Raw genomic sequence first — 18,326 nt, 5'->3', positions numbered from 1 at the left:
TACGTTGGGCTGAAGAAAACTCGTCTTTTCCCAATGTCTCCTGTCCTCCATTTCTCACCCTACAGGTTTCTAATAATAATAACATTTGATTTATATACCACCATTCAGGACAACTTAATTCCCACCCAGAGCAGTTTACAAAGTGTGTTATTATTATCCCCACAACAATCATCCTGTGAGGTGGGTGGGCTGAGAGAGCTCTGAAAGAGCTGTGAGGGACCCAAGGTCACCCAGCTGGGTTCAAGCGGAGTGGGGAGTCAAACCCTGCTCTCCAGATTAGAGTCCTGCCGCTCTTAACCACTACACTAAACTGGCTCTCTTCTGGCTCTGGTTGACTTCTCTAGCTTTAGAGGGCTAACAGAAGGAAGTAGCCAGTAGTAAAAACATCAGTCTTACATTTAACGTTGATGGCTTGGGGATGGAAGTCCAGGGGAGAGGGCAAATCAACAAAATCATCTGAAATAATATATTTTATGCAAGTTTTGTTATGTGTCTTTTGGCAAACATAGTAGTAAATAAGAATTTATAATTGTTGAACACGCAGCTAATGAGTTCTTTGGCATTTTTCTTATAACCTACATGTCATTAAAATACTATGGTTGCGGTGCTGCATTGGAGAAAACTTAAACCAGCATGTTACAGCTTGACTACTTAGAACAGAACTTCAGCGGTGGACTGAGTGAGGCGTGTTGTGAACAAATCTCCTACAATCTGAAAAGATGAAAAACAGCCCAGCTGATAAAGGCCCTGTCTCACATCATCAAAAACTTTGCTGTTACAAGTGTTTCTAACTTGACGATTGCTGCCTGCCTCTTTCCTCCTTTCCAAAGAATCTATACACTTTCATCTATTTGATTGGTTGTGGTTTCTTTTATCTTCAAAGCTTTTGAAACATTCTTTGGGTTTTCATGGACTCTTGATGAGAGAATGGGGTAACTACAAAAATGATGTTTACCTGATTCATGTCACCATTTCTACAGTATCTAAAGCTTCAAAATTAGCTAGACTAGATGAGGCCTTAAGTGGGATACAGGTGTAGTGCTTTGTTTGTCAGTTTTGTATTGTATAGCTGATACTTTCTGATATAATTGTGGAGGAAAGTAGAAAGACATAGGCCAACTTGTAAATACGACGATTCCGCTTTTATTATTCGGGCAGACAATCAAGAGCTGAACCCCAAATGCACAATATTCTTTTCCTTTCAGAGGAAAAACCAGGTGACCTTGAGATAAATGTTGGGTCCAGTCCACTGGGCATTTCACCTGTGCAAGCTGAACTGAAATAAATAGGCACTGCGCATTCTATGGCAGCCGAGCCATTGGCTTCCCATTCACATTATAAGTGGCGGATGGGAGGAGCGCCTAATATGAACCAGAGTTTCTATTATATTATTCCTGTTTCATCCTCAGAGTAATCCCGTGAGACAGGTGAGGCTGAGAGAGAGGGACTGGCCCACGGCCACCCAGCAGGCTTCCATGGCAGAGTGCCGATTTGAAACCGTTCTAACCACTACACCACATACCGTGTCTGCAGCATGCATTTTATATTTGCGTTATGCCGAGGCGTGATTTTTGCTTTGTACTTAGGATTGCTATTTCCTATTTTTGCACTTGTATTTTCCATAAAGAATAAGATGGTTTGTTCTTTCGTAGTTCTTATTTGTTGGAGAGGGAACTCTGTAACACAGCAGAGCTTTATTCTTACCCAACCACTTTCTTTTTTATGCTTTCTTTTTTTTCATCTTGCCATTTAAAAAAAAGTTACAAGTGGTTTAGGGAATATTTTCCTTTCATCTAGTTGGGATGAGAATTGTAACCTGAAATCTTTTTTATTAGCTGGATAACAAAACAGTACTGATTACATTTCATCTCCCCACCCCCCCACCCCGCCCAAACCTTAGCAATGTCCCTTTTTGGTGCTTGTTAACATTCAAACAAAGAGAGGGACTGATTCTCCAGTACCAGTTGATAATTTGGAGTGTGGAATTGGGGCCAGAAAGTCCTAGACTTCTGTTAATTTTGAAAACAGCTTTAGTTTAGTGGGTCGTTTTGTTATTCTTTTTTTAACGGCTGACTCATTTTTCATTCTTCGAAACAACCGCAGTAGCTCCAAAGCCCAGAATCCACGTGGCTTCGTTCCCAGTAACATCATCAGTCATCAGAGTTTCTGGTTTTATTCAGTCTACAATGTTCAATATATTCTCAAGTCAAACTATTACTCATGTGTTTGGGCTCGGTTACTACAAGTTTGACTTCCTCTCATTTTGCACCCAAGAAATTGGCAGAGCCAGCCAGCCCAGGACTTGGCATTTGCGTGTTCTACTGGCTGTGCCAGAGCTGAAGGCTGTGATGATGTCTTGAGATAAATTCCATGTCTTTCGAATTTTGGATGACTTTCCATATATGTCTCCACAGTTGTATCTTTATTCTTTTAATCGTATAACGGTTTAAATATTTATGCAGTATTCAGTAGTGGTACATCATGCTCATAGGTGGAGCCTTTGCGTGCTCTGATTTCTAATCATTTCCCCCCTTTCCCACGCCAGCTCCAACGCCTCTCCTCTCCCTAGGCAGAGGACGTTCCATTGATGGATCGTCTTGTGTCTCCGGGTTCCTAGGACTCTTACCAAGTTTGCTGTCCCTTGATTTAATCTAGAAAAGCACATATTTAGATGTCATTTAACACAGAATAATTATACCTTAACTAATAAGAGATTCTCAGTATGGCCTCTTGCTTTGAAACTCTAAACAGAACATGGATTAATGACAGAAGGAGAAGGGGGGGGAGGTAGCCCATATCGACTGGAGTCTGTCTGCCTCGAACCAAGAGCATTTTTCCCCCAGCCAGAATACTGCTGCTAGGGACATCCTCAGGTGGTGTCATGTGTACCTTTCAAAGAACATCTACTCGACTTTGTTGCCACTACTCGCTAATGTCAGATAAGTGGCTTCCCTTCTGTTTGCTCAGTATTTGAGGTGGACTCCTTGATGGTGCTTTTAGGGACTCTTTCAGCAGTGTGAGAGGCCTTGCCCGCAACGCGTCTGCTGCCGCAGTCTTTGGGATCTTTTGTTTTGCCTTAAGAAGAACCAGGGAAGTTGCTCGAGCCTGCAGTCTTAGAGCCAAGCTACAAGTGACGCCTGACACAGGTTGGACACTTGTCAGCTTCCCTCAAGTTTTGATGGGAAATGTAGGCGTCCTGGCCTTGCAGCTTGGCTCTCCATTACAGCTGCAAGACCAGGATGCCTACATTTCCCATCAAAACTTGAGGGAAGCTGACAAGTGTCCAACCTGTGTCAGGCGTCACTTGTAGCTTAGCTCTTACTGCTTTGCAGAGATACTATCCCTTTCCCCATTGCCCAGCTCCAGCTTCCTTTGCTCACAGATCACTAGGAGTGTGCAAAAAAAGAGCATTTAAAAAACTTATCCAAATTAATTCTAGTCATATAAGGAAATCAGTCATTATTTCTGTGGAAACAGATTGCCTGTCCCTAACCGGAATGAAATTCTTGGTGTTCTGCCACTCAGGGAAGGGCTGTGGCCCAGCCAGCTCCTCTTCATCCATGTGCTTTGTCTCTGCTTAAAAACAGGCACGTGCTGCTGGTTGGCATTTCAGTGTATGGACGCGTGGATGGTGGCTCTGTCCACTGCCCCTTTCAGATGGAACGGACCTCTCGGGTCCTGGACCTGCCATTCTCACACTGGGATGAACAGACCCTTCGCCACTGATCTTTCTTGTGTCTCCTAACTTTGCCTGTGGGTGAAAGTCCTGTTTGTGACCCACTTTTATTCCCATTGTCCAGGTGGGCAAGTTGCTTATTGCTTTGGGTGTGGGGAACCCAGCCCTCTCTCAGTTTCCCCTGGCCTCTGCAGTGCTGCCTGTCTTCCAGCATAAGCAAACAAGCCTTTGCTTGTTTTACCTGCTGGGCAGATGGATATTTGTCTATTGGAGGGAGGGAGGGAGGGAGGGAGGGTGTGTGCGCACCAACCCCATAATCTCTGCCTCTGTGCCTCCGATCTAGGTGCCTGCCCTGTCTGCTAGCAGGTATGGGCTAAGCTTGTGTGGTGCAGTCTCAGGGTATGTAATAATTCATGTAGGACTTGTGCTTATATCAAACCAGAAAGCCTTCTCCTATCTGTCGATGGTGCAAGGACTGGCAGATAACGTCAGCACCGTCAACAGAGATGCCAGATGGGATGATCTTGTTTAGCAGGAAGGTGGGCTAAATGGACTGATTGGACAATGTCTTGTGACTCATTAACTAAGTCACTCTTTCCCCTAATTGCCCCTCTTACTAATCAAAGAAACAAACCAGATGGCAAAGGGTCGCAGCAACTGTTGGACTGGAAGCTTTCTGACCATTCCCAAGTGTCCGGAATAATAATCTTGGATTTTGAGCATTTCAGTATTCAAAACTGGTTAGGTTGGATCCTGATTAGTAAACTTTGGATTGCACGTCTCTATATAATCCTCACCTAGACACTTCTCATCAGCTACATTCCAGCAACAGAGAACTTGGGTTTTTATATATGTCGTGATATTTTCTGTAAATGTGGTGTGTAAATTGATGCTATATTGCTTACACGGCATCTTGGCTGGGTAGTGTCAATAACCGTCTCAGCCCTTCATGGGCTCAAGAGAATCCTTTTCACTTTCACTATGATTGGAAAACGGTTTCTAATACGTCAAAGTCTGTTTCCTGCACCATTTTTAGAACTCTCACATTTAAGAAACTTTTTAATGACGTTAGTGAACATCAGTTAAAGTTGGTCTTCTGTAATGTTATAGTAACCTTCTGTTGTGTTATCCCTTTTAACACAGAAGTGATTTTATCTTGAAATGGATTACATATACTTTGAAATCCAACTGGATTAAACGTAAAATAGAAAAGGCAACTTACCTTCAGAAAATACCCCTAAATTCACGAGAAATCTGTGAGGAGAAAACCGTGGCTTGTTGCTGACTTTTTAAGTCCTGTACTTAGACACATACTGTTTCTGGCTTCACTTGTTACCTAATAAATAAGACACTTAGTTAGTTGTTCTTGATGATGATGATGATGATGATGATGATGATGATGATGATGATGATGATGATGATGATGATGATGATGATGATGATGGCAGGAAGAGTGGTTCTGGGGTTACCTAGTGCAGTGGTCAATTCATTTAAAATCTAAAACATTTAATATGTTTGATAGAAATAAGAAAATAAATAACAAAACAATACGATAACTACTATATAATGGGGGTGTGGCCAAACCAAAGACTTAGCAGCAAAGAAAAGTTGTGCCACCTGCACGCCTCCTAATAGGACCAATGCGGCAAAGCTAGCTCAATTTCATCAGGAAGGAATTCCGCAGTCCAGAGACCATCACTGAAAATGCAGCGTTTCTGTTTTAGGCCATCGTTTTACATAGGGCATTGTTCCTATAAAAAGGCTTTGTTTCTTCTCAGCGCTTGCAGGAGGGGCACACGGAAGACGTGTTCATAAATAGCATGCAGCTCCCTTTCTTCCTCTCTTTGTGAGTCTGATGGCAGTCTCTCCCTGGACAGCTGAGACAATGAAGGAGTTCCCAAACTAGGAATCTTTGGAAAGGGGAGAGAAGACCCGAGAGGCAGCATTTCAGCTTGGTCCTATGTTTCTTCTCTTCATGTCATTCCTCATGTCTTTTCTGAGTAGAGGCGTGCTGTTAATTATCAGGGTGTGAACAGTGTAAGCAGGAGTGAGTCGTAAGTAGCTTCTTTCCACAGCAGCTGATCTTTCTTGCCATCAGTGAAAACATGCAAGGGACAGGGCTCTCAACTGTCCTAAATATCTTCCCTCCTTTTTTCTGCAGCAACGCAAAATAAATATTTTTTAGCTCTTGATTAAACCAAAATACATATGAAACACCATTCACGGTTAGATCTTATCAGTAATCTAATTTTGTATATTTGACTCTCGATTTACTGCTCGTTAAATTGCAAATACTATAAGAAACATCTTGCATTCATGTTGTCATTCATGCATCCAAACAATGTCAGTGCAGTAGTAATCAGTAGTAATTTCAGTAATAATTCTCAGTTCCATGTAACTCACCAAAGATATATTTACATGTGAGTTCATAAAGTTTGGCTAATAGGCAAAGCCTTGCAACCACAATGAACAATGGGGTGTGTCATAAAGAAAAGTGAGAATTCACCTAGAACTGCTGACTATCTCACTTAGTCTAATCAGAGAATCAGCGTGACTCATTGTCTGTGTGCTGTGGGCTATCTTTTATGGAGGCTGTGCATTATACATGGTTAGTTAGTGTTTTGAGCTTAGATTGATGACTTCCTTTTAATTTTCAAGGCCAGTGCCTGCTCTTTGCTTGCTACTCATGATGAGTACACAACTGGGTGTTCCCAATTTCCCATATTTGTGAACTTACGTATGTATGATGGATACCCAAAGTGCCTGAACTTCCCAGACAACTGGGAAAATTATCTTCTGACATGCCCCTAAGGGACAGAGGAAGTTTTTTGGGTGTGTTTCTTTTGTTGCCTAAAGTTTTTCTGTTAGAAGAAATAATGTAGGCTGTGTGATTTGGCTCATCTATGCCTACAAGCCGTGTCATCTCTGTCCCCCTTCCTTCATAGAGTTGCTAGGTCTCTTTATCCTCCTGGTGAGTCTTGCTGGACCCATCGCTGCATGGTGATGTCACTTCTGGTGACAGCACCTCCAGTGATGTCACCACGCAAGTGCCGGGTGTGTTTGTGCCCACTTCAAAGCAGGCTGATTTAGGCCTCAAATGGGCCCAATTCAGCCCATTTGGAGCCCAAATTGGCCTGCAGCACAGCACAGGAGAGCTCCCAGGGTGGCACGATGACATTACTGATGTTGTTGTCCCGGAAGTTCACCTGGGAAGCCAGTTCCCATGCCTCCCTCCTCCGCCGGCCAGATAAGTGGAGGCGGGGAGGCAGAGGGTGAAAGCGGGGGACCCCCCCCCCACCATCGAGAATGAGATCCCTATTCCTTCAGCTGAGGAGGGAGGGTTGGGCACTGTTGACTCAATAGTGAGGCAACACATTATACACATCTTCATCATTGTGTATTCTGTGCAGTCCCACATGGAAACTGCACATGTGCAGGCCAGCTGCGAATGTATCAAAAACTCCAAAAGGTGTGAAACACTCACCTTGCCTTTTCATGCGCTTTTCCAGTGGCATGGCTATAAAAGAGAGGGCAAGCGGATCCCTCCCTCAGTTCTTCTTTAGCGGCTGCTGAAGAAGGACGTGTATTGAGCTCCTCTCCTTGATTGCAAGAGAACAATACAACATCTAAGGTGCTCTTCAAGAAGTGCCACAAGTGCGGGTCCACGATGGCCCAATCTGATAGGCACGATAAATGCCTTATGTGCCTGGGCAAGGCACGCGACTTCATGCACTGTGGCATCTGCAAACAGTTTATGCCCAAACGCCTTCACGAGTGGGCATCACGCTTGAAAGCAGCTTTATGGGAGTCAGCCCTGAAGGGCATGTCTGACACTGAGGTCTCCAAGGCCACTGAAAAAGGACCGCAGTGCCCAGAACGGGCGTCCTCAGTTCCTCCTTCTACTTCTGCTCCAAATGTTGATGATATGAACCTGTCGGTTCCTACTGGAAAAGATTCTGGCCCATCTCGGTGTCTATCCAAGCTGCCGTTGAAAAAATCTAAATTTAAGTCGAGACAAGCTGTCAAGCACTTGACTCTAAAGCCACTTAAGAGGAAACGATCCTATCTTCAGCTCCATCCACCTCAGTGCCATCAAGCCTCCCTGCGGTTCTGAGGACTCCCTCGCTGACTCCCAGGCGTCGTTCGGCTTCCCTTTCAGTGGGTGAAATATTGGACCTTGTTGAACTGACAATGGCAGTGTTTCCGTTACCACCTTCCCCAGCAGGCGGCCCATAAAGAGAAGGCCTCTTCTGTTGCAGCCAAGAATGATAGCTGTCTAGGGATGGCCAGAAGCCTTAGACATCCTTAGGTCCAATACCCTTACAAATCTCCATACCTTTACTACTCTTACAGATTTGATGTTCCCCTGGATCTATACCCGCCTCAAAATTATTACTTTCAGGATGACCTCGACTGCTACCCTGCTGAACCCCGTCTGTCATGGTCAGGGCAAGGGCTCCCGGCGAGGCGAGGGCTGAGCTGAGCATTGGGCTGCGAGCGGGAGTCCAGAACACACCAAGGTCACGAGCCGGGGTGTCTGTCCATCAGGGGTGCGAGCAGGGGAGAGTCAAGGAGCCGTACCGAGGTCTGAGAGCCAGGGAGTCTGTTCGTCAGGGGCACAAGTAGTGAGGAGTCAAGGAGCCGTACCGAGGTCTGAGAGCCGGAGAGTCAGTTACAAACAGAGACAATCAAGGGGTGGTTGGGGATGGAGCCGAGGTCAGGTCACAGGAAATCCTTCCGAGCAGGGCAGGATACGAGGCGAGCCGCCGGGTGCAAGGAGTATGAACAAAGTTGCTCCCACATTGGGCTCTGCCCAGTGTTCTGCTTGTAAGGTCAGGGCGGCATAAGAGGGCCAGGTGTCTTGCCTTCGCCTGATTGCGCTGCCTCGTCTTTGGTGGTCAGCCCCACCCGCCGCTGTGCCTGCAGCCGTTTGCTCCTCCTCCGTTCCCACACCGCCTCGCGTGCACGAGCCTTCCGCCTTGCTGCTGGCTCGGAAGACTTGGTCTTCCGAGGCGCCGGTTCCGCTTCCTCTCCGCGCGCCCCCTCACCTCCACTATCCTGCACTGAGGGGCCGGGTTGCTGGTTGCTGTCTGGAGCTTCAGGGGCTGCGGGTGCGTCTCGCGCTGGCTCTTCCAGCCCGTCCTCCTTGGAGGAGGAATCATCTGCGGGCAGAGCACCCCGCTGGGGCGGGTCTCCGACACCGTCCTTCTGTTGCTAAGGCAAAAACAGTCTCAGTCCCACTCCCAGTTCCTGAACACTCTTGAGACCACAGAACCAGCATTTGATTCACCAGCTCACTCTGACAAAGGTTCCAACTTTGGATCTGATACCACCTTTGAACCATCCACTCCTGAATGCATGATGGAGGACTCTTCTGTGGCTCCCACCAAGGACCTTCACTTGTATTCTGAACAACTAGTCAGAATGGGTGAGGTCTTTGGAGATAGAAGTCCACTTTGCTCCACTCCAACCTCAATTGATCCAGTCTTTAAAGTCCTCCACTCTGAGGCAGCTGGCCCAGTTGTATTCCCCATAATGCAGGGAATGATAGACATCATGAAAGAGATTTGGTCAACTCTGGCATCCGCACCAGCAACTTTAAAGGAGTTGGAGAACCTCTATAGAACCAGGCAAGAAGCGGCTGGGTTCTTATTCAATCACCCTCCTGCTGAATCCATAGTCACTGAAACTCTTCGAAGCAAGGGTCTTCCAAGGGGTGCCAGTCATTCTGCCCCCATGGATAAAGAGGACAGAAAGTTCACTTGTCTAGGAAAGAAGATATATGTCGTGAGTCATCCAGGACTGAGTGATAGTGAGGACTCCTCTGGGGAAGCATGCAGCCAGCCTTGAACAGCCAGAAGCTAAGAACTCCTCAGAGGAAGGGAAGTGCATGCCTCCTGGCCAGGCACCAGCTGCGTGTTGAGAGTGATGAAGAGTGAACACATGATAGCTCCCAAGCAGCTAGCTGCAAGCCCGGCCTATCTATAACCAGGGAACGTGGTTTATATCTATATCTATCTATAACAGACAACCAGGGAACGTGGAAGCAACATGTCAGCATTCTGCTCTGACTGTGACCACTCACTGTGCCCTGCCCTGCCCTGCCCTGCCTTGCCGTGCTGTATAACCTCTGGACAGTGCCTTGACTCAGCTTTTGGATTCTGGACATTGGACTTGGAACGCCCACCTGGCTTTGAACTCGTGCACTGACCTCGGACCGGACTCAGACTATTCTGCCTGTGCTGACCCAGCCCACGACAATATATGCCTCTTCAGCTCTAAACTTCCATATTGGTAACTATGAAGCCATTATGGCAAGATATTAATTGTTCCTCTGGGACAAAATCGGTCCCTATATAAGCCTCATCCCTGATGAGAAACGTCTCACTAAGATCCTGCAAGGAGAACCCTGAAAGCAGCAGATCCTTACTGCGAGGCACATTGGAGACTGCTCCTCACAAGCCATGGCCTCCGCCATTGTCCTTAGAAGACATGCGTGGCTTAGGACCTCTGCTCTGGCTCCCCACCACAGATTGTGGTTGGAAGACATACCCTTTGAGGGTAAAGATCTTTTCTCATCATCCAGAGACGATGCGTTTAAAAAGATAAAGGATGAAAAGGTGACCACTAGGTCTCTTGGTATTATTCTGGTCGTGCCTTATAAGCACCCATTTCTTCCTTGGCCTTATCCCCATTACAGTCCTAGATGCAATCGGTTCCCAACTCAACCGAATCAATCTTTCCCAGGGAACCAGAAGCATACTGCTTCAGTGGTTCCATCTAGTCAGCCTCGACGTTGATACTTCCACCACAAGTCTAAAGATGGGTCCAACTCTCCCAGAGGGCAGTCGAGGTCTACTAAACAGAGTTTTTGATGCCAAGATGTCTTCTCTCTTCCCTGTCTATCACTCACTTCCCCTTCCTGCCTGAGAGAAAATAATCCAGGAGCGATGGGTCTGGTCCATAGTCTGAGAGAGGTACTGTCTGGAATTCGGATCCATTCCTCCCAACATTCCTCCCCAGTTGAATCCTGTTCCTCCTCCCTCACTGTTGCTGGAGGAAGTTCAAAACCTATTGGTGAAACAGGCAATAGAACTGATGCTAGTCCACAGTTTCAGTGGAGTTTATTCCCACTATTTCGTAGTTGACAAAAAGTCAGGGGGCTCCCGCCCCATCTTAGACCTGTGTTTCCCGAACAAGTTTATTGTTCCAAAAAAGTTCAGAATGTTATCATTAAGAGATGTTTTACCCCTGTTGGAAGTTCATGTCTGATTTGCGTCTGTTGATTTAAAAGATGCTTATTTTCATGTTCCAATGAATCTACACTACTCTACACTACAGAAAATATCTGTGATTTCAATGCAGATCCGGAAGTCTTTTTCGATGAAGAGCAACATGCTTGGGTAAGCTAGTTTGCTAATCTTCCATGTGGGATTGCACAGAAGACACGATAATGAAAACAGGGTTGCACCTACTTGTAAACTGTTGTCCATCTAGTGTTCCTCTATGCAGGCACGCATCCCTCCCTCCTTTCCCTGTCATGTGCTTTTTACTTTTATTACTTTACCTCCTTCACCAGCAGCTTAGTGAAGTGACGGAGGGATTCGCTCACCCCGCTTTTTATAGCTGTGCCTACTGGGAAAGCATGTGAAAAGGTGGGGCGAGCGTCTCGTGCCTTTTGGAGCTTTTGATACATCCGCTGCTGGCCTGCGCATGTACAATTCCCATGTGTGCCTGCACAGAAGAACACTCGATGAACAATAGTTACTGGTAGGTCCAACCCTGTTTTCTCTGTTCCTTGTTCTGTGGCCAAATATCAAAACTAAGTTCTGGAAGGTCCCACCGTTTCCTCAGTTGTGTTGCTTGTGACAGAGGATATTATCCCTAAGCGTAAAATTCAAGTATCCATCATGGTTATAGTGGATGTGTAAGGTGGTACCTATGACGTAGGTATAAGGAACGGCCTTCTAATATGGTAGGGCTGATCCAGTTGTCCTCCGAAGGGCTTTTCTCCCACTTAAGTGGCTTTTGCTGCAACAGAAGAGCCACGTAAATTTGAGGAAGGCTTAGTGGGGTGGTAGGGCAGGGTAGGGCAGGATCCACCCCAGAAAGTAAGTATCTTCTAGATTCTTCCTCTGACCAGGAGCCACTCTTGGTCATTGCATGTAACCATTTAAGCTAGCTCTGCTACCAGAAATCAAGTTTTAATTGGAGATGCTAAGGACTGAAGATACTTGATAACAATTAGAATATTTATACATTATTTTGATCACCACTATAAAGCATTCCTGGCACACACAACTGCTTGTTCGGAATGGTGCTTCTCAGGGCTTTTTTTCTGGGAAAAGAGGTGGTGGAACTCAGTGGGTTGCCCTCAGAGAAAATGGTCACATGGCTGGTGGCCCCGCCCCCTGATCTCTAGACAGAGGGGAGTTTAGATTGCCCTCCAGAGATCAGGGGGCGGGGCCACAAGCCATGTGACCATTTTCAAGAGGTTCCAGAACTCCGTTCCCCCGCGTTCCCCCTGAAAAAAAGCCCTGGTGCTTCCTCATTTTTATTGTGTGTGTGTGAGAGAGAGAAGACAAAATACAAGAATAAGTAAAGGGATCAACATGTAAGAGGAAATGTAGGTGTATTGTAAATTGCTGATGCCCTGCTCCGCAGCTGTCTCCTGTGATCTTTTATTGATGAAATAAAACATTGTCTGAAGGAATGTCTTATTTCCTTCGCCATTCTCTGGTACTTTGCAAGTAAATAGTATAACCAAGATACTGTTTTTCCCCCCAGTATGTGCTGTTCAGATCAATGCAATTTGAACTAAGTGTTAAAGTATATTTTGTTATGGTAACAGATGCTCAGTTGCGTGATGTATCAGCTTTGTTTACCAAACCCGTTAATTGCTTAATGGAAAAGGATGATCTTGAAAAAAGTAGGCATTTTAATGTGGTTAAAGGTCTGGTTTTCAGAGAAGGTAGTCGATGGTATATTCACTTCAATTGTTTACAATGTGGCAAACATATAGTTTCCAGAGATAGTTCTACGATATTGACTTGTTAAAAATATATATTTTACTCTAAGAAAATATCTCCTTCTAAAAAAAATCCTCTATTAATCCAAGTACATAATAAAAAGCTGTTTATATATAAGATTAAATATTTCTTATGCTTTTTGGAGGGAGGGGCAAAATTATTTATAAATTACTTATATACTTGATGTTGCTCTCCCCCTTTTCAAATACTGCTATACAACCTAACTGAACAGTATGAAATGTTCAAAATAATCCAGATTTAAAATAACCAGTTTAGCTCATGTTGTCAGCTCTAGTATCAGAAATTCCTGGAGATTTTGGCAGTGGAGCCTGGAGAGTGGGGTTTGAGGAGGGGAGAGACCTCAGCGGGGTATAATGCCTCCAGAGCAGAGCTCCAAGAGAACTGGGCCATTTTCACACTGTCTATAAATAGCTTGGCTTCTTCATGCGATATTTAACACCATCCAATTACAAAACGCCATAAATCACTGTTTGTGGCGTTTTGTAAACAGATGGTGTCAAAAATCACGCGATAAAGCTGGCAGCCATGAGTCTTGTGCTATTTATAGACAGTGTGAAAACGGCCCTGATCTCTATGGCCTGGAGAACGGTTGTAATTCCAGGAGCTCTCCAGACACCACCTGGAGGTTGGCAACCCTATGTTTTGCTCACATATGCTATAATGACGAATTAGGGTGAGGTGTGCATGTAAAGAAATTTTAGCTTCAATTATGCTCAAGAGAGAGAGGCTTTTCTGAGGCTGGCTGTAGCCCAGTAGACCTCCCATAGGTCAGCTTTTCTCCCATAAGGAAAGAAAGTTTTTACAGTTTTTTTTAAAAAAGGAATTTTAGGAAAAATTGAAATATATGCAATACTTACTTCCTTAGTGAACCTTAAACCTATTGTGCTGTTTCAACAACAGAACATGCATCATTTATAACTTAGCATATGAAATAATATTAATTTGAATGTCTGTGGTATTTAACAGTATAAATGCTTTGTTTTCTACAAGGAAAACAAAAAAAATTCAGTAATAAAATGAGAGAAAATTGAAAAGTGCTGCACCCTTTGCTATCTTAGCACATTTCACTCATTGTAACAGAGAAAAATCTATTTCGTTATTTTCAGAGCTCATGAAACTTGCTGGGTTTTTTAATTGAAGAACTGAGGGCAAGCAGTCCTCAGACTGACACGCGATACAGTTTTAATGCGTAAAGCCTCGTCTTAAAAAGCATTTTACTCGCTTCAGATAATAATTAAAAAACTTCATCGGCTTTTCCAATGCTTCTCCAAATTTCACAATTTTCTGTTGGAACACTGAAGAAAACTTCGTCTGGAAAAAAGGTCCGCCCCCCCTGCCCCCAGGCCTTCGTATCTCTACCCTGGCCCCTTCTATAGTTTTCTACCTGGGGATGGACCAAAACTCATTTCTTTATTCCATGGAATGTTCTGCTTTTTCTGCCCTGTAGTCTTGGATCTCAGTGGGACTTTGGCAGAATATCTTGAATGTCTTTGCTTGTAGGAGTTGGGGTTGTAGTGTTGCCATCCTACGTAGAGTTACAGTGCATTGACTTCAGTGGGCTACTTATAAGGGTGCAACTGCTTTTCAGACAGTGCGGAGAATCTGGCGCAATCTAAGTGCACGTTCAAATGCAGGTGCTGCCCATCGGCCTCAATACTTTGTCCATCTGCATGCTTTTTCTTTTGAAACTTGGCTTTTAGTGGAATCTGCATTCAGATGCACATCCCATTCTTGAAACCTTTAATATCTTTTCCTTCATAGAATTAGGCAGAAGCTAGGTTGAAGATAACTGTGAGGTTCAGCAGAACTTCCACATGAAACTTGTTGGATTAACATGGTATCCCCAGCGCTGCAATGGAGAATGCATTGAATGACTGAAGCAACCCTCAATGAGGGCAGAAGTGTTAAGGATCGAGAGTTTAGGTGCTTAGAAAAAGTCTGTCCCAGCTGCACTATCACTGTACCTGTGGCCATGTTCACTCCTGCAGCACTTTTAAGATACTTCTCATAGATTTAATGCCCCTTTTAATGATGGTAACTGTGATAGTGTTCATGCAGCATGAGTGGAGTGCTTTAGAATCATGATGGTGAAAATGTCTTTGACTGCAAAAAGGATGGTAGCCAGACCTTGGGTCTTAAATTAGAACTTAATAACTAGCAAGTCCATTTGAAATAGACATGGGCACGGAAGGGGGAAAAAAAGAAACGAGAGGTTCGTGTTTCGTCATGTTTCACGAATCACAAACCACGAATGTTCACAAAATTGACCCATTTCACAAAATGATTCGTTAGTTTCGTGATTCATCAGAACCAGGGGCATTTCAATGCACCTTTCACCCAGAGATGCCAGAGAAAGACAAGCAAAGAATAAATAAGAGAGGCCTCAGTCCAGCTAGGCTGCAGAGCCAGGCACAGGCCTGAGGACAGGGGGGTTGGGTTGGAACTTGGAGGGGAAAAGGCACCCTCACCCAAAAGACCTTCCTAGTAAGCTCCCAAATCCATTCTCCCTCTCTTCCCCAAAAGCCAAATGCTTCCCAAAAATCCACTCCACTCTCTTCCCAAAAGCTTCCAAATCCACTCTCCCAATTCCAGCAAGAATTCCTCCCTCTCCCTCTGTCTACTGGAACTGAACCATGAGGCAGATAGAGCTGTACCTTAAATAAGAAATGCTCACATAGAGCAAAACAGGAGCTTTCTGGTGGTTGGCAGACAGTCCTGGCCATCAGGTTTGGAGGGAAGAGATTGATGTTCCCATGGCTACAGAAGGCGCATCTCCTCAGTTGCCTAATCCCCTGCCCCTTGCTCTATAGGGCAAACTGGGAGATCTCTGGTTGGCAGGGAGAGCTGCCTATCAGGGTTTTGAGGGCTAAGATTGGAGTTTCCAGGGCAACAAAAAGTCTGCAGACTTTCCACCTCCATTGCCTAGGGAATCAATAGATTGGCGGCAGCCTGTCTGGCATTACGAATTAACCACGAAGCTTATGAATCAACTAAAAAAGTAGTGGATTTCGTGGAAAACATGGAATCACATTTTCGTGAAGCATGAAACAGCCTGATTTGTCATGAAATTTGGGTCATATTTCAATTCATGCCCATGTCTGATTTTAAATGCTCCATAATGTGTTTCCAAATACCCTAATTTATACATAACATTTCTGGATTGGCCTTTCTCCTACTGCTGATCATAGTTTCCCGTTCCTCAGCAGAGTTCCTCCCTGATGCAAAAAAACTATTTTCAGTTATTGCCACAGTAACCCTTGGGGAAGAAAAAAGGAAACCCCTGACTGTTTCACTACTTGCTTTATAATAGGGAGATTTAGTATTTAACCATGAAGTGGTACCAATTCTGGGATACAAAAATATGATATTTGTAAACATGCCTAGGAAACATGCAACAAAGACCCGCACACACTTTGCGATGCAAGTATGGGTGCAAACACTCCATGTGTATCTTAATTCTCTTTAACGTTGGCAGTGTTTTCCTGGGATAGAAGGGTTTTTTAGCGCTTCCAGGTGTATGGTTGAAGTGAAATGACCAGAAACTCTTAATATGTCTAAGGGGGAAATTCTGCTTTGGCAGAATGATGGATTTAGATGGCATTTTTAAGGATTTGGTACTTTTGATCTTCAGTTTGTATTTTTCTGCTTGGGCAACTATTGGACAGCTATTGGTTGGAGAGCTATTGATTGATGATACAGGCGAAGGTGAAATATTAGCAGATGAAGTCATGGTTTTGGTATATGCTGTAATAGTTAAGTGTGTATTGGATGGGGTGCATATACATATGTTTATGCATGTGATTTTATATGTTTGACTTGAGTAAAGGTAAAGGTAGTCCCCTGTGCAAGCACTGAGTCATTACTGGCCCATAGGGAAACGTCACATCATGACATTTTCTTGGCAGACTTTTTATGAGGTGGTTTGCCATTGCCTTCCCCAGTCATCTACACTTTACCCCCAGGAAACTGGGTACTCATTTTACCGACCTCGGAAGGATGGAAGGCTGAGTCAACCTTGAGCCAGCTACCTGAACCCGGCTTCTGCCAGGATCGAACTCAGGTTGTGAGCAGAGCTTGGGCTGCAGTACTGCAGCTTACCACTCTGCGCCATGGGGCTCTATATGCTTATGCATGTGAGTTTATATGTTTGACTTGAGTAAAGGTAAAGGTAAAGGTAGTCCCCTGTGCAAGCACTGAGTCATTACTGACCCATAGGGAAACGTCACATCATGACATTTTCTTGGCAGACTTTTTATGAGGTGGTTTGCCATTGCCTTCCCCAGTCATCTACACTTTACCCCCAGGAAACTGGGTACTCATTTTACCGACCTCGGAAGGATGGAAGGCTGAGTCAACCTTGAGCCGGCTACCTAAACCTGGCTTCCACCAGGATCGAACTCAGATCGTGAGCAGAGCTTGGGCTGCAGTACTGCAGTTTACCACTCTATATGTTTATGCTTGTGATTTTATATGTTTGACTTGAGTAGAAATCAGTAAATATCATTAATGTAACATTTCTTCTGAAACATTTTACAATGATTTGAGATTTAGTTTAATTAATTAATTAATTCATTCATTTTTATCCCACCATTCTCAAGGAGCTCAGGGTGGCACCATGGTTTTCCCCTCCTCCATTTTATTTTCACAACAGCCTTGTGAAGTAGGTTAGGCTGAGAGAGAGTATACATAGACACATACTCACATCTTCCTTCAAGAGGGACCTGAGTAGAATGTGACATCCTTTTCATGTCCCTGTAAACCTCAAAGGTTGCTGGTTGGACTAAAAGAGTCTTTCAGACTCTTCTCTCATTTTCAGTGGTGAGCAAATGGGTCACCATTTTCAGTAGCTCCTAGACTGGACCATGGGAATACCTAATGCATGACAATAACAATTGATGTGACACATTTAAAAAAAATGTACTATGAATTTTAATATTTGGAAAATGTAATCCATGTTTCTGTTTGTCTTGTTCTTCCTTAGCTAATTCAAGTCTTCTTGGGGGTGGCGGAGGTAAGTTTGACTTTTTTCCCCTCTTAAACACTGTTTTCAAAACTAAGCTGAATTATAAGGATTTTCATGAGGTTTAGTGAATAGGGGAAATGTGCAGATGCAAAACAGCTGTAATAATTGCAGATGGTTCATAATTTGACTGTGATGACTGCCTGTGCCAGTTGTTCAATATACGCTCTTAGGTTTTGAATTTGATTAAGAGCACCCATGTTATGACATTTCATGCCTTTCCCCAGGTTTATTAACTGGAAGAAGAATTCATGTTTGTAAAGAAATGGTAGAGGCTGAAGGTAGAAGATTCTTATTTGGCATATCAATGTTGACTGCTGCATTGCTTGAGTTCTGGAGTTATTTCGAGAAGACTGTCAACTGATAGTTTTGTTTTTCTCCCTGTGAACAAGCGAGGCACAAAGTAACTTAGCACGTAGCAATGTCACTCCTAATACTGCTCGGAGATACAAAACTATCTTCCCCCCTTTTCCTGCCCATCATGATCTTTGTGTCCTAAATCTGATAGCTGATGAGAGAAAACAGTTTTGGGGGTGAGGGGAGTTTTGGTATTTCTGTTTTTAATTTCACTACTGTAGAA

The 18,326-nt window shown here is 44.3% G+C and overlaps 1 protein-coding gene across 3 annotated transcripts in view; it reads left to right on the top strand.

The window, feature by feature from the left end:
• MACROD2 (mono-ADP ribosylhydrolase 2) overlaps window positions 1-18,326 on the top strand; it is a 1,366,388-nt gene that overhangs the window by 223,049 nt on the left and 1,125,013 nt on the right. For all 3 annotated transcript variants that reach the window (XM_054984023.1, XM_054984014.1, XM_054984005.1), the window contains exon 4: window positions 17,708-17,737. In XM_054984023.1, the coding sequence (XP_054839998.1) occupies window positions 17,708-17,737 (30 nt within the window). The remainder of the gene's footprint in view (window positions 1-17,707; window positions 17,738-18,326) is intronic.

This window comes from Eublepharis macularius, chromosome 1, assembly GCF_028583425.1.
Source record: "Eublepharis macularius isolate TG4126 chromosome 1, MPM_Emac_v1.0, whole genome shotgun sequence".
Classification (NCBI taxonomy): Eukaryota; Metazoa; Chordata; class Lepidosauria; order Squamata; family Eublepharidae; genus Eublepharis; species Eublepharis macularius.
The sequence above is the reverse complement of the archived record's forward strand: the minus strand, read 5'-3'. Positions and strand labels throughout refer to the sequence as shown.